Below are 15,908 nucleotides of genomic sequence, written 5' to 3'. Positions count from 1 at the left end.
CGTCTCTTCAAATGCTCATTTCATTTCCTTGGATACACACCTGAGTGGACTGCTGGGTCACGTGGCAGTGCCCAACCTCCTCACTTTTACATAGTGAATGCGACAAGGGACACCCACAGAGCGTGCAAGGTTCCTTCTTTTTCCACACACTTACCAGCACTTGGTATTTATTTAATAACAACTGTCCTAACAGATGTGGGGTGGAATCTCATTTTGGTTTCGGTGTTTTTTGGTTGTTTTTGTGGTGTTGGGGATCAAACCAGGCCTTGGGGCATGTAAAGCAACACTACCACTGAGCCACTTCCCCAGCCTCGGTGTGTTTATATGATTAGTGATGCTGAGGACCTTTTCATTTCTATCTCTTCTTTGTGGGGGGCGGGGGTGTCTATTTAGGGAAAAAGTCTTTGCCCACTTTTAATCAGGTTATTTAATTTTTTTGCTAGGGTTGTGTGAGTTCCTTATATTTAGATATTAATCTCTTATCAGATCTGTGGTTTGCAAATGCATTCTCCGGTTCCACAGGCTACATTTTTGTTTTGTTTTCCTTAGTTGTGCAGATGCTATTCAGTCTGATGCAGTCCCACTGGTAGATTTTGGTTATTCTTTTAATTTTTTGGTACTAAGGATTAAACTCAGGGCACTTTACCATTAAGCTACATCCCCAGCCCCATTTTATTTTGAGACAAAGTCTCGCTAAGTTCCTTAAGGCCTCACTGAGTAACTGAGGCTGGCCTCCAACTTGTGATCCTCCTGCCTCAGCCTTCCAAGTCACAAGGATTACAGGCATGTGCCACAGCACCTGGCTTGGGTTTTGTTTACTTTTGTGTGTGGTGTCATATCTAAAAAAATTAGACCAGAGTCAAGGAACTACATCCCTATGTTTTCTCCTGAAAGTTTTAGGGTTCCCAACTCATTTTACAAGGATTGCTCTACTCTTGTAACAGAGTCAGCTAAGGATGCCACAAGAAAGAAAATTACAGGCTAATATTCCTGATGAACATAATTCTCAAAAATTAAAACAAAATTCTCAAGCAAGTATCAGCAGACAATTCAGTAACACATTGAAAGGCTCATTCACCATGATCAGATGGAATTTATTCCTGGGATACAAGGATGGATGGTTCACATTAATAGAGGAATAAAAATCACATGACCATTTTGACAGATGCAGAAAAAGCACTCAACCCCCTCTCATGACGAAAACACTCAACAAACTAGGCACAGAAGGTATGCACCTCAACATCACAAAGACCATGAGTGACAAGCCCACAGTCAACATCAGACTCAACAGTGAAAAGCCAAATGCTTTTCCTCTAAGATCAGGAACAAGACAGGAGCACCCACTCACCATTTCCACAACAGTGCTGGAAATCCTAGTCAGAGAGATTAGGCAAGAAAAAGAAACAAAGGTTATCAAATAGAAGGGAGAAAGAAAATCATCTGTTTGCCAATGACATGATCTTGTATGCAAAGAACTCTAAAGACCCCACCAAAACATGGCTAGGTAAACAAATTCAGGAAAGTTCCAAGATACAAAAGACAACATACAAACATCAGTTGTTTCTACACGCTAAAGGTGAACTCCCTGAAAAAGAAATTAAGAAGATGATTTCATTTGTATAGCACCAAAAAACCCAACATCATTTAGGAATAAATTTAACTAAAGACGTGAAAACTGAATGCTTAAAACAGGAAGACAGAGGAAGGAGACAAAGAAGACACAAATATGGGTGGAAAGGTCCCCTTTTTTCAGGGGTGAAATCTTTAGTGGTGTTAAAATGGCCACACTCCTCAGAGTGACCTAAGGACTCAAGGTAGTTGCTACCAAAAGCCCAGTGGCCCGCTTCACAAAACAGAAAGGGCAATACTAACACTCATGTGAAGCCACAAACGACTCCCAACAGCAAAGCAACTTTGAGAAAGAAAAACAAAAGCTGACAGGCTCATGTTGCCCAACTTCACGGGCAACTGTGGAGCTAGAGTAATCGGGCTCGCTGGGAGGGAGGCCCATTTGGAGGGAGGCCTGCTGGGCAGGGAGGCCCACTGGGAGGGAGGCCTGCTGGGCAGGGAGGTCCGCTGGGAGGGAGGCCCATTGAGAGGGAGGCCTGATGGGCAGGGAGGCCCGCTGGGAGGGAGGCCCATTGAGAGGGAGGCCTGCTGGGCAGGGAGGCCCGCTGGGAGGGAGCTCTCTTCACAGACTGGGTGGGAAACTGTCAGCTGGGGTAAGAAGGGAACCCAATCCTGTCTTATACCAAGTACAAAACCACCCTGAAGTGGATTACAGACTTCAGTGCTATTGGACTTGAGTAGAAAATAAGCCACTTTTTAAATAACACATCAGAATGTGGGGATTTTTGGTCAGTTTCCTGGAGAGTCCCTTGCACAGCCAGCCTGAGCTGGAGCCCCTGGGGTGGCAGGGCCCGTGGAGGGAGCTGATGGCTTCAGTAGCAGTCAGCCTCATTCTCCTCCAGTATGTCCACTGTGGCCAGCATGTCCTGCAGGAGGGACTGTGGGCTCTTCTCCACGTGGTCGCTGCTCTCGGCCAGCCTGCCCTGAAGGCCCTCCAGATCTAGGGACCTCAGGACAGCCAGCATGGCCTCAGGCTCTGGGTCCCCCAGGGGCTGGCCCTGCTCGCCTGCTTGCCACCTCTGCAGTGCAGCCTCCATGGAGTCCAAGTGGGGACTGTCCCCAGTTTCCTGCGTGCCAGCATAGGGAGCAGTCTTGTCTCTCAGGAAGAGGAGGAGGTTGCAGGCCTTTTGGGCCACAGGTCGGTCACAGTCAAACAAGGCACGAAAGGCAAACTCTAGGAGCCAAGGCTGGCAGAGAGTCCGCAGCACCTCAGGGCGCAATCTGGGCAGGGGGGCCTCAGGGAGGGCCACTGTGTAGGGACAATGGCCAGGCTGCCCCAGTTTCTGGGTCAGGAACACCTGCGCCAGCTCCAGGCCCTGTACCCGAACCTCCCAGTCCAGGTCCTGGCTCACCACCTGGAGCACAGTGGCCACAAACTGCTCTGTGTCCCGGGCTACCTCAGCATGGCCGTCCCTCAGCCACTGGGTGAAGACCTGCACGACCGCCCTCCGTGGGAAGCCCTCCGAGTCTGCAGACAGAATGTTCAGGAACTCCCTGAGCAGGCCCTGCAGGACAGAGGGTGAGGGAAGATGGGGCTCAGGAAGGGCAGTGCCCAGGGGACACAGCAGGAAGCCAGGCTCCAGTCTGGCCACACGGGCTTGGGGCACGTGCTACTCTGGTTCCCTTGTGTGACGTGCCCTTCAGCTCATCTGCTACCAGCTCATCTGTCAGAAGGGGTCTAAGAGGCAGAGGTACTGGGAAGAAGTGGGTGCCACACCCCGCTGTTCCCGGCTCCTCATGGCTACTCCTGCCAGCACTGCCCCCAGAAGCAGCTGCTCCAGGCCTGACCAGCTGGCCACACACCACTGGACATGCAGCCAACAGCATAGCTGCCCAGCATGGGTGCCCAATGGAGGAGCCTACTGCCTCCTACCTGCTCGGCCTCTGGGTGCTCAGGGCTGGCAAGGGTGGCATGCAGGCCCTGGCTAGAGAGCTGCGCCATGGCAGTCACTGCGCTCGCTCGGACGTAACTCTCAGGGTCTCGGAGAAGCTGCTGGGTGAGTGTAGGTGCCTCTGAAGAGAAGAGCGCCTGTCTGAAATCCGCCTGCCCTGAGGGATAAACGTCCACTGTAGCTGTGATCGTGGGCTGAGCCCCAAGTCCCCACCCCTCATTTCCCAAAGGCAGCCTCGGCAGTCAGGGCCCCAGAGCCAGAGGACACGGGGGCCTCCGTTCTACCAGGTGCTCACCTCCCCAGTGTCTGCTCAGATTCGTGAAGAACTCCAGGGCTGAGTCCCTCACCTCCCAGCACGGGCTGCACAGGCGCTTCTGCAGCACGGGGAACAGCTCTGCAGCAGGAAGGGTGGTCAGAGTGGCCTCCAGTCCCACTCGCCCTGCGCCCCTGGGCCCAGGTGGACCTTCCTGCCCAGCCCCCAGATGCCTCCACCCTGCACCTCTTGGCTCACTATACCCCTGCAGGGGGCTGGGGTTACCTCCGAGGAACAGCGGGATGTGGGGGCCAAAATCAGAGCAGCCGGGGGTCTTGGGTGAGCTCAGGAGCCACCCGAGCGTGGCCTGGAAGGCCTTCTTCAGAACCTAGAGCAGGTAGGGCAGGGCAGGCTGCAGGGCAGCAGGGGCGAGCCACCACCTACCAGCCTGCACCATGCTGCCCCTGCCTGGAGGCGGAAGCACAGCCAGTAAACCAGGACAAGCTTCCTGGACAGTGAGGGGCAGGAGGCGGGCAGCCCTCACTGGAGCTCTGCCTGGAGGAATGGGATTTCTCTATCAAGCCAAGACAAAGTATCCAGGGTCCCTTTCCCTTAAAGCCCCAAGAACCCCCAGCACTTCCCCCAAATCTGCCCACTGTGCCTAGCGTATCTAAAGAAATGGGTTCACTCACAAGAACTGGACCCCAAGCATAGAGGCCGCCCTGGCTCAATTCGCCTTTCTCAGAAAGAATTCTCTATAGGAAGACTGGCCCAAAGAGCCCGCTCACATGTAAGTCTCACCAAACCCCATGCAGCCACCTGCCCGCAAAGTTCACTTTGAGAGCAGCTCTGTAGGCCCACGCCAAGGCCCATTCCCAGAGGCCTGCATGGGGACGGGGCACTAGCCCTGCCCGCCTCCCAGAACCCGGTCCCGGTACCGTGGGGCTGGAGTCAGGGCTCTCGAGGTACTCCAAGAGGACGGCAAACACCTGTGGCACCAACTCCTGGGGGCCTAAGACATAAAGGGTGAATCACCCCAATTCCCACCATCTCCTGCCCACTCCAGCAGCGAATGTGGGAATCCGAGCCTCAGAGAAGCAGGGAAGGACAGCTGAGCACAAGGCTGGACAGGGCCGTGGCAGCCCCGGGAGGGAAACATCAGAAATGGCAGCTCCCGCAAGACTGAGCAGAGAGAAAGGCATGCAGAGGAGACAATGTCACTCACTTGTCCCCTGAGACAGCGTCCCCAGGAAATCAAGGGCTGCTCGCTGGACCCGGACACAGCCTGCCAGGGTCCCACAGAGGCGGCCCCCCACACTGGAGCCGGGGGCAGCTGAGCCATCGCAAAGTTGCAGTATGGTCACTACAGCTTCCAAAAGGGATGCCTGGGGCCAGGGTGAGGGGCGGTGGGGCTGCAGGGACAAAGAGAAGGTCAGCGGAGGCCATGGGTCCTGCTGCCTATAGGGACACAGGCCAGGGTCACACATACCAGTGGGTGCAGCTCCTCCAGCTGAGCCAGAGTCTGGCACAGGAGCCCCGCACAGGCCGACTTGGAGGACAGGAGTGCATCCACCGTCATGGAGCCGCCCAGAGTCCCATCCAGCAAGCCTGCAGGCCAAACCAGCAACGGTTCCCTTGAAGTAGTCACGGCCCAAAGCAGAGGCCAGGGCCTAGGTTCAGGGCAGCAGCTCATCCAGGGATGCTGGCCCACTGCCTGGCCACCTTCATGTGGTGGAAGGCCAGCATGGGAGCAAAGCTGGGCTCATGGGAGCTGGGTACCCACTGCTCATCATCCTTCCCTGAACCCTGGACCCACCCAGGGACACAGTTCCACCTTCCCCACACTACAAAGCATACCTGGAGAAGTGGGGGCCTGAGTGGTGGCTTTTAGGACACAGGCCAGGGGCTGGAGGAGGATTCCAAAGGCCTGAGTCCTCAGTGCCTGTGGACTGGAGACAGAGGACCCAGTGAAGGCTGCTGCCCTGGCCCCATGGTAAATCAGCACCAGGTGGAGGCCTAAGAAACAGCCTTTCTTCAGGTCACTAGCCAGTGAACTCCATGGAAGAAGGTCAGGGTCAGGGTCAATCCTGACCAAGACCCACTAGGCTTGGCCCTGGCATCCTTAGGAGCAGCCATTAGGTTACAGGGGCCCTGGCCCAGGAGGGCTGTCTGATCAGGGTAACAGGGAATCCCTGCCTCTGGGAAGCAGTGCCTGGGTGTGCTCCATCTTGCATGCAGTGACTAGTGATGTCCTTTCGTAGGGTCCGCCCTACTTGGAGGGGAAGCTCTGCATACAGCTTTGTTGAGTGCAAGTGCTGGCTCCTCCATTTGTCTGTTTTCTCTCCTAACCATCCAGATATCACACCCAAGTCTTCATACTCCAAGCCCTTCTGGGAGGGTGCTATACCCACCAGCACCCCCAATGTAAGCCTGCTGGGGACACTGGAAGGCCTTCCATATTCCTTTCCTCTCTAACCCCTGGCCCACTCTGTGGTTACCCCAACAGGGAGGGCTCTTTGAGCTCACTGCCCTGAATACAGGAGCTCTCAGAATCAGCTTTGTCTAAGGACCTTCGAAAGCTTTTGCTTGAAATAATTCTTCTGGTGCCAAAGAAAGCACAGCTGCCATGGGCTGTGCCAATGCCTGCACCTGCCCCCATGATCCCCTGCCAGGCCTGCTGCTCTTCCTGGCTCCCAAGATTCCCTGACCACGAGCACCACACTCTCGTCCTTTCTGCCCAGCTCCCAGAGCCCCTGCGTAGCACAAAGCAATGCTAATCATACCAGTGCTGGAGTTTCAGTGTCCCTAAGGCCAGAGGTCCCGCTTGAGTGGGGCTCAGACGGCTCAGAGTCTGAGCCACTGTCTCCCACAGGCCACAGTCTGCAGAACTGAACACAGGAGAACTGTGGAGGACCCCAGAGAGAGAAAATCACTTCTCCAATCCTCCCAAGCGCCCCATGACACCCATTCAGGACTGCCACAGCCCCCAGTTGGAGGCGCCCAGGCCCTACCGCTCTCAGGGGTGAAGGTGTCAGTCCCGCCCCCAAGGGGTGCTCCCTTCAAGACAGCATTCTGTGGGGAGGTGGGCAACTCCACGTCTGACTGCCAATGACATACTCTCAGGTGTAGCAGCTATTCCAAGACTTCCTAGGGCAACCACCTCACATCCCCAGATCCCCCACCAGCCACGTCCCAGGGACCTGACCGGGCCACACTGAGGAGGAGGTCAACGAGTGAGTGTCCAGCTGGAATGGGGTCTCTCTCAAGCAGGCAGGCCACAAGGGGACTCAGCTGCTCCCAGAGAACCTCTGTCCAGGGACTGTGGCAGCGTCCAAAGGTGGTAGTCAGGACGTTCAGGGCCTGAGTGACCTGTGGGGCAGCTGTGGAGCGCAAGGACTCTTCCACATGGCCCACGATCTTCTGGGCACATGTAGGCCAGGCACTGCCCTGTGGGCTGTGGTGCTCCACAGCTTCGCCGTGCATGGACAAAGCCAGTATGTGCACCAGGAGCTGACTGGCAGCCGAAGCCACAAACAGGCTTGGGTCTCCCTGCAGGGAGAAGACAGTGTCAACTGCACCTGGGGAGCGGAGGGGAGAAGACAGGTCAATCCAAACATGGAGGGCAGGGAACAACTTTCATCACATACTTCAGAGCCCCAGGGAAGACAGCCAAGTCACACAAACCCTAGAAGGAGGCCACTTCCAACCACTGCCTCACTCAAAAGCAAGAAGGACTGGGACTGCAGGCCTAAGGGATGAGCATGCCACCTACCCAGGTTTGAACCACAGAGGCACCTGATTATTTCTAATTAGTTTCGAAGCCTGGCTCCTGGGGGCTGGCCTAGGAGCCAAGGGCATGAACATCCCTGTGGTTATTGCGAGTGCTCACTGCAGCAACCTGGGCCACCGCCATTCCCACAGGTGAAAAGGCCAGGCTCAGCAAGGTGCAGGGGCTCCCTGGGGTCCCACGCTGGGGTATGCCAAGGCCCTGCAGGTGGGACAGGCAGGGTGGGCCACACTTACCACTGTCAGCCAGGAAGTGCAGGGCGCTGGGGTGCTGTGCCAGGGAGCTCAGGCCCTGGATCCAGCCGCTGCGCACCGTAGGGACATTCCAGGCTGCCCAGCCCAGGGTTCCTGCCTCCCCGAAGAGCCCCAACAGCAAATCCCCCTGCTGGGAAGTAAAGGAGGAGGTAGGTGCCTGGCAGGTTTCCAGGGATTCAGGGCAGGTGGGAGATGGGTTTTCTGTTTTTCAGGACTGGATGAGGCAGTATCAGGGGTACTTTTACACCAGCTCCAGCACAGCTGTGCTTCCAGGACAGGTGGACTGCTCCTGGGTCCAGCAAGTGGGGCCCCAGCACAGCCAGCTCCACCTCTCTGGGGTGAGAGCTACAGAGAAAGGAAGAAAAGGATTTCAACTGGGACCTATCACTCCTGTTACTGTCCTCCTGAGACATCACACCCCAAAACAGCACCGGGAGATCATCTTCAAAGGTCTGTCCCTCATTGTGACATGGGCTCCAGAACCCCTGACGCTTCCTGCAGCCCATCAAGCTCCTGAACCTCCACCTACCTCCTCCTCTGGGGTCCCGTACCCTGACATTTTTAGATCTCCTAAATGCCCCAGCACACCTGGTAAATCAGGCTGCTCTGCGCCTGTTCAAACCCTGCCAGCCCAGGATCCGTTTTGTTCCCCAAAAGTTGACTCGATCCCTGCTGGACCACCATCTGCCGTGGCCTTCCTCTGCACCCTAGCACACTGTCCTGCATCTCCTGCCCACATGATAAGAGTCCCACCAGCACTGGATCTCAGCAGCCTGCAGGGAAGACCTGAGGCTGACTCACTGAGGGAATACCCTAACCAGCCAGGCCATTCCCTGAGCCCTGAGCCCAACCACAGAATGGCTGTCAGCCATGCTCACCCAAGCCTGGGGCTTCCCAACCAGCTGCCGCCTGCCCTGCTGGGGCAAGAAATCCTTCACTCATCACAGATGCCCAGGGAGGTGTGCAGGGGTCTCATGACACTGTTTCTGATGTGTAGCAGGTGGGAGCCCTGCCAACATTCTCTCTTGGTCCTTCACTAAATTCAACTCCAGCACAGTGGCCCTCACCTGATGCAGTCATGGCCATGTTAGGACCCCACTTTAAGCCCAAGGTGCACCTCCAAATGAAGGCCTGTGCCTTGACCCTGCACATAGGGAACCAACTACCAGAGATGGGAGGGCAGTCAGCAGTTTTTCAATTCTCAAGGTCACCTCTGGTGTTGGAACAAGAAAGAGAAAGAGGTGGGGAAACGCTCAGGAAATGACAGGGAGGATGAGTTACTCCTTGAGTGAAGGACTGGGGCTGTGCAAGGCCCTGTGTTCAGTCCCATCACTCTGGGGATGTGGGGTATTTGTGCCTGAAAATTAACTTTTGGCCCGGTGGTGGAATACATCCCTGGGACATCTAGACTCTTTAGGGCCCAGTGTGAGCTCCCCAACTCTGTAAGGGTCTGAGAGTGACCCAAGGCATTTCCTTATCTAGAGAATAAAGCAGAAGACTCTGGACCCACAGATGAGTCAGGGCTCCTGAGGAAGAGACTCTACAAATGACAAAACAGTCCTGACCTAACACACATTTCATGGCAGCAGAGGTGCCCTAGAACATTCTGGAAAGTCTGGCCCATAGCAAGATAGTACTTGGCTGGGCTCCCAGAGTCTGCAGCTGAATTGGGGCATAAAATGAATGGCAACCTAAAGGTACCAGGTTATATGCCTCTCTCTCTCCAAGTGACTCCCAAAAGGCACAAGGAATCAGGACTCTTGGCACAGGGGACAGGAAAACGTGGCTTTGCCTTTACTTGCCCTCATGGGAGTCTGACGTTAGGTGTCTGCCAAAGGGCACGCAGCTCTGGGGCGTTGCGCTCTCACGTCTCTTGCATGCAAACTCTCACTACTCATTCACTAGCCACGGTCTGCAGGTGCAGCATCTGTCATCTCATGGAACCCCCACAGCACCCTCTGCAACAGGCCTAAGTCTTATCTGACGTAGGAGGGAACTGGGGCTCAGGAACTTGGCAAAACATGCCACAGTTCAGGGCTGAGAGTCAATCCCAGTTCTGCCCGATTCCAAAACATTCCCTCCTGAGCCCCAATATTACTGGTTAATTTTTCCAAGGGGGACAACACCTGGGGTAAAGACACCTGGAGCAGGGCCAGCCTCTGAGAAGCCGGATTGACACAGCCTCTAGGATCTCCATGAGACACACAGGCAGGCAGGCTCAGGCTCACCTGAAGGTACTGGAAGCAGTCTTCCTGGGCCGCAAAGGTCCCAGCAAGGCGCAGGGAAAAGGAGAGAACTCTGGGGCTCACATCCTGCGGTCTCAGTACGTGGGACAATAGCTCTACCAGGCAGGGGTTCTCTTGCAGCAGCAGAAGACTGGACTCTGTGGAGACAGGCATAATCCTGTGGTCATCAGGAACTCATGGTACCACCCCAGAGACGACTCCAAACCCCTTTCCTCAGGGTGCTGGATTGAGCAGTCCAATTGGAAAGGAATACTTCTAACACTGAGTCCTAACTTTAATTCATTAAAGGGGAAAGAGGGAGCCTACACCTCAACAGGTGAGGCAGAGAAACAATAAGCACAGTGGCAAGAACCCTGAAAACACGTTCTATCCCCACAAATATGAGGAAGAAACATGAGCATGGTGTCTCACACCTGTAATCCCAGCTGCTCAGGAGGCTGAGGCAGGAGGATCACACGTTTGAGGTCAACCTGGGCAACTTAGTGAGACCCTGTCTCAAAATAAAAAATAAAGAGAACTTTATTTGGGGGTAGAGCACCCTTGGGTTCAATCCCCAGTACCACAGGGAGGAAAAAGAGAAAAAGGTAAATTGAAGCAAGACCAATTTTACCTCCTAAAATATTACTTGCCTCCGAAATGGACAGTGCTCCATGGAAGCAAGTCAATGGAACCTGTCCCCAGACTCAGTCATACTACATGATCCAAAAGTACTGATAGTGGGGAAAAGACATTTTATAGCAAGGGCTAGGAGTATCCCAGGGTGGGGGTGGGGGAAGGACTTATGGGAAAGACTACCAAAGAACTCCCCTCAGTTTGATCAGAGGAAAGAGAGCAGGGTGAATGGGAGCCAGAAACAACCAATAAGCACATGGGTTAGCCAAAAGAAGCGCTGAGCACAAAACTAAAAATACTCCAAAAATAAAGTTTACTAAAAATTAAGCTGCATGATCTATTTTTAAAAAGCTAAAAATAAATCATTATTGAAGGGTTCTGAAATAAGATAAAAAGTGCTAGATGATAACAGAGGAAAGGAGATCCAAAGCCAAAGTGAGACCCTTAAACTGTACAGATTCCAATCAAACAAGTTGGTGGGTTTTTTGGTTTGGGTTTTTTGTTTGTTTGTTTGTTTGGCAGTACTGGGGATTGAACCCAGGGGTGCTCTACCACGGAGCTATATCCTCCAAATCTTTTTGATTTTTGAGACAGTTTGTCACTAAGTTGCCCAGGCTGGCTTCAAACTTGTAATCCTCCTGCCTCCAAAGCCACTGGGATTACAGGTATGCAGCACTACACTCAGCTTTATTTTGAAAAAATCCAAAACATCAGGTTGCATGTTAAATAACAATGTAAAGGTGACCACTAAAGAACATAAAACCTTTTGAAGGTCTTATCAATCTTATGGAGGCAAAAAAAAAAAAAAAAAAGGAGCAGACAAGACCCTGGAAATGAACAAAACAGAAAAGAATGTAATGAAAGTAAGTTCAAATCTAACGGCAACCGCAGCAAACAGGTTAAATTTACATGTTAAAGAGCCTCTCAGATTATATACTTTTTTCTTTTTGCAGTGCTATGTATTAAACCTACGGCCTTGAGCATTCTAGGCAAGCACTCTACCTCTGAGCTACATTCCTAGGCCTTTATTATTTACTGGCACTGGGGATTTAAACCAGGGATGCTTTACCACTGACCTACATTTCCAGCCTTTTTATTTTTTATTTTGAGGCAGGGTCTCACTGAGTTGTTTAGGGTCTCACTACGTTGCTGAGGCTGGCCTTGAACTTGTAGTCCTCCTGCCTCAGCCTCCTGAGTAGCTGGGATTACCAGCGTGCACCACCACACTCAGCTAAATTAAACACCTTAAAACAAGCAAAGAATGAAAGAAATATAATTTTCAACAGTGGTTGAATTTTTAATTATTCCCTTGTGTTTTTCAAGTCTTAAAAATTTTGCACTACTTTCATAATCAAAAAGAAAACAAATCTGACTTCTTAAAACAAAAGCTGGACATGCCTGCAATTCCAGCAACTCAGGAGACTGAAGCAGGAGGATTGCAAATTCAAAGTCAGCATCAGCAATTCAGCAAGACCCTCAGTAACTTAATGAGACTCTGTCCCAAAAAAACAAAGAGGGGGGAGTAACCCAGTTGTAAAGACGCCCTAGGTTCAATCCCTGGTTAACAAAAATAAATATTTAAAATTTTTTAAAAACAAAATGCCATGAAAACAACAAAATAGTTTGCCCGCGCTCTCTGCAAACAACTACTGTTATCTGAACAGGGGATGTCTGAATCACAGTTGGCCTGTGACTATGCTAAGAATTTCGAGCTCAGATTCTCAGGTTGTTGCCTTGGACCTCAGCCTTATCCCCAGTCAGCTTCCCAGAGTTTCTAGGAAGTGAAAGAAAGATTCCAGATGGCCAGGAGAACCCCAGGCATCCTTTCCCATGCTTTACACCATCCTCTGGCCTTTGGCCAACAGCCAACAGCAGCCCATTATCTTACCTGCCTCTGTCACCTTTTTAAACCAATCCAGGAGCTTCTCCAAACAGGTGTCATCTGCCACCGGTTGCCTGGGATCTGCCAGAACAGCACAGAGAGCTGGGAGGAGGCGGGAGCATTCAGGGTCCATGATCCTCAGGGGTTCCTGCAAAGGAAACATGAGGAACCTCATGCCTGGCTCTAGATTCCCAGTCATAGGTAGCACATGAAGTCTGCTAGCAGTGGGAAGAGGCCCCAGAACGTTCACCTCAGACTGGAGCTCTAATGTCCAGATAGATATCAAGCTCAGTCTGGGAAGGCCCAGGACTTCAGGAGCGGGCAGAGCCTGAGTCCTGGAGAGGTGCCGGGAAATGACTGGCCTAAACCCCAAGGTCTTTGATACTCAAGGACTTAACTTTGGCTGTGGTGGGATAGCGGACACAAATGCATGCTGATCTAACTGCAAGTGGCCCAGAGTCAAGAGCGGCTGGGAGTTCTAGATCAATCATGTGCACAGGGGGATATCTATCCTGGCGCTGGGTCCCAGGTTCTGTCCCCTCTGGGTCAGCGGTTACATGTGACAATCCAGCAGCGGTGTGCACAGGGGAAGGTGTGTCTACCCCCTAAGACACAGGTGTGAATTGGCGCGTCCCCCCCGGGAGGTGACCCGGGTGTCCGTGGGCCCTGTCTGAGCTGGGGCATTCATTTGTCTGTCAGTCCCCCGGACAGGCTGCGTCCGGGAAGAGGCGCCCTCCCGCGACCGAGTCGGTTTTGAGCTGGAGGCCCGCCTCTGCGTGCCTGAAGTGGTTCCGCTGCGGGCGCCAGTCGCAAAGCGGTAAATCTGGAGGCCACGGTCGCGCGGGGACCAAGTACAGGCCCGCGCACGCCGCGCCGGAGCCGCTCCTGGCCAGCTCGAACCCCTCCCGCCGGCGGCCGCGACCCCTTTCCCGCTAGCACCTCACCCGCTCAAGCTCGGTGCGCCGACGCAAGCCCCTCCCTCACGCCGCCGGGGCCCCGCCCCACGTCCGCGCAGGCTCCGCCCCGCGCCGCCGGGGCCCCGCCTTCAGACTGTGCCACTTGCTGGGCCCGGAGGAAAAAGAGGGTGAGACCGTAGGCGTGGGGAACCGGGACCTCTTCCCAAGAGGCCACTCCGGTCGCCCAGCGGGCTCAGACTTGGCGAAGCAAGTTCAAGCTTCCCCCAGGGAACTGGGGGAAGGCGGGCACCAAACCTGTTGCTCGGATCTGTCACCCCCACCAGGTCGCTCAGTGGTTTATGCCTAAGCATCCCGTGGACGCCGCGTCCCCGAAGGGGGCTCCCGGAGAAGGGAACAGGCTCCGGCTCTGGGGGCGGGTCCTGTCCAGTCCGGTGGCGTGTTTGCGCCCGGCAGGGGGAGCCGAGCACGTACCAGGAAGAGGCGTTTGGTGTAGGAGCCAAAGTCATTGGTCATTTGGCCTTCAGGTCTCGCTACTGGGTCCTCATCTGTGTACCAGAGGCTCTCGAAGCCGGTGGATAAACAAGATTCATGTTCCCCTAGCGTCAGCTTTGCAGCAAGATTTTAAAGCGAATACTAGTTTTATATTAGTGAATATAAAGCAGAATTCCTATAGATGTTAAAATAAAAGTGAGACTTTAAAAAACCTTGACTAGATGGGGGAAGCACTTTGGACCTTGACCCTTGCGGGACCCTCCTCCCACACAGACTCCTAGGGTAAAACGGATTGAAATGCAATTATCGGGGCTGGGGAGATAGCTCAGTTGGTAGAGTGCTTGCTTTGCAAGCATGAGGCCCTGGGTTCAATCCCCAGTACCGCAAAAAAATAAATCAATAAAAAATAGAAATGCAATTATCTTCCCTGAATTAGATTCATGGTAAAATGAGATGCTACTGAAGTACGGATATTCAGATTCATGGTAAAATGAGATGCTACTGAAGTACGGATATTCATCTGATTGGGTAGCTCTGAAGAAAGTAAAACGTGAACTAGCGTTGTGCTGCACTTAATGTATTGTAATCCTACAGTAGCCCTGGGAGGATGGGTACTATTCACTTCCCCTTAACACTGTAAATAGACTTGGCTCAATTTTCCCTCCAACGTGAGATTAGGACAGGTGTTGCCATCAAATCAATTATGAAGGTTTTCAAACGTTTTGGGCGCTCGGAACCACAGAGTAAAAGGTCATAGACATGCACTGTCTTTATCATTAAATGAGAGCGGCAGGAAGTTTGGGAAACCCCAGGGGTGAGGGCAACAAAACCCTTAAGTGTGAACACTTAACCTGGAAGCAATGAAAGCCACCCCCCCATACTGGAGCTTGAACCCAGGGCACTGAGCTACATCCCCAGCCCTTTTTTAAAATTCTGAGAGAAGGTCTTGCTAAATTACCCTGGCAGGCTGGGATTATGGGTGTGTGCCACCATGCCTGGTACAAATGGAAGTTTTTACACAGACTGCTACCTAGTAGCTTCTATTTTAGGAGAACTTACCTTGTGCCAGTCACTGTGCTGAATTTTGTGTCCTCTTTTGATTAAAAAAAAAAAAAAAATCCATTAAGTCATTGCCGTTTTGCTGACAAGAAGACAACAGTGAGTCCCCCAACCCTGACCTTTCTATCACTAATCAGCTGGAACTCCTCTGCTTGAGGGGAGGCAGCAATGAAAACACAAAGCAGCCCACCTATAGATGGAGAAACTGAGGGGGGAAAGGATCACGGACTCAGTTTGGGGTGGTGGCCAGAAGAGAACAAGCAACCGGTGAAGCATCCCCAGTCTGGTCTGTCCGTCCATCCATCACAAAATCTCAACAGAGCCACACTGCCCTCACTATGGAGCACGTTACTGTTCTCAACACTGAACAGATACTGACCCATTTGAGCCTCACAGCCCTTTTCTCATACTCCATTTGAGACAGAAGCCGAGGTCATCGGATTCGCTGGCATCAAGTGTCTGTTTTTTCCTTAAGTCTATTTAATGAATAACTGCGTCCTGCCAGACCCTGATCCAGAGAGTGAACACAGAGCCACTGCCAGCAGCTTCCAGTCCAGACACTGCATGTTCTTGTAGATAAGTGTCACATAGCTAGAAAAATAAAGCAGGGAGAGGAAAGGGAGGCGATGCGGACCGGGGCAGATGGCCTTGGAGGCCTGTGTAACAAACCACACAGTAATAACTCGAACGCTGGGGCTCAAACATCCTAAGCAGGATATACACGGACTGCCGGGACCAGCCATCCCTGTCTTTCACATTAACTTGATAAATTCGCATTCCTGATTAATCGTCCTCTTCTCTTCCTATGGAGGAATGCAGGGGCGGCGCGAAGCCTCTGTGGAACTGCAGCGCTGATGCATGTTGAAGCTGAGCGCTGAGCGCGAC

General features: G+C 52.9%; 1 protein-coding gene across 8 annotated transcripts; it reads right to left on the bottom strand.

Moving 5' to 3' along the window:
- Nucleotides 1–1,073: 1,073 nt before the first annotated feature.
- On the bottom strand, nucleotides 1,074–15,873 carry BRAT1 (BRCA1 associated ATM activator 1). 8 transcript variants are annotated; one of them, XM_079121046.1, is made up of 15 exons: nucleotides 15,214–15,873; nucleotides 15,024–15,057; nucleotides 12,562–12,703; nucleotides 10,044–10,198; nucleotides 7,798–7,945; nucleotides 6,980–7,352; nucleotides 6,558–6,677; nucleotides 5,632–5,723; nucleotides 5,264–5,382; nucleotides 5,000–5,186; nucleotides 4,713–4,786; nucleotides 4,060–4,162; nucleotides 3,817–3,915; nucleotides 3,503–3,678; nucleotides 1,074–3,134 (listed from the first exon to the last, which is right to left on the bottom strand). In XM_079121046.1, the coding sequence occupies exons 1-15, from the start codon at nucleotides 15,321–15,323 to the stop codon at nucleotides 2,442–2,444; spliced, it is 2,625 nt and encodes an 874-aa protein (XP_078977172.1). In that variant the 5' UTR covers nucleotides 15,324–15,873; the 3' UTR covers nucleotides 1,074–2,441. The 8 variants fall into 8 exon arrangements, with proteins under 8 accessions (XP_078977172.1, XP_078977174.1, XP_078977173.1 ...); XM_079121048.1 differs by having other exon boundaries at nucleotides 3,503–3,642; XM_079121047.1 differs by having other exon boundaries at nucleotides 7,798–7,942.
- Between the last annotated feature and the right edge of the window lie 35 nt (nucleotides 15,874–15,908).

This window comes from Sciurus vulgaris (assembly GCF_902686455.1).
Source record: "Sciurus vulgaris genome assembly, chromosome: 18".
NCBI classification, from domain to species: domain Eukaryota; kingdom Metazoa; phylum Chordata; class Mammalia; order Rodentia; family Sciuridae; genus Sciurus; species Sciurus vulgaris.
This window is presented reverse-complemented; position numbering and strand designations above follow the sequence as displayed.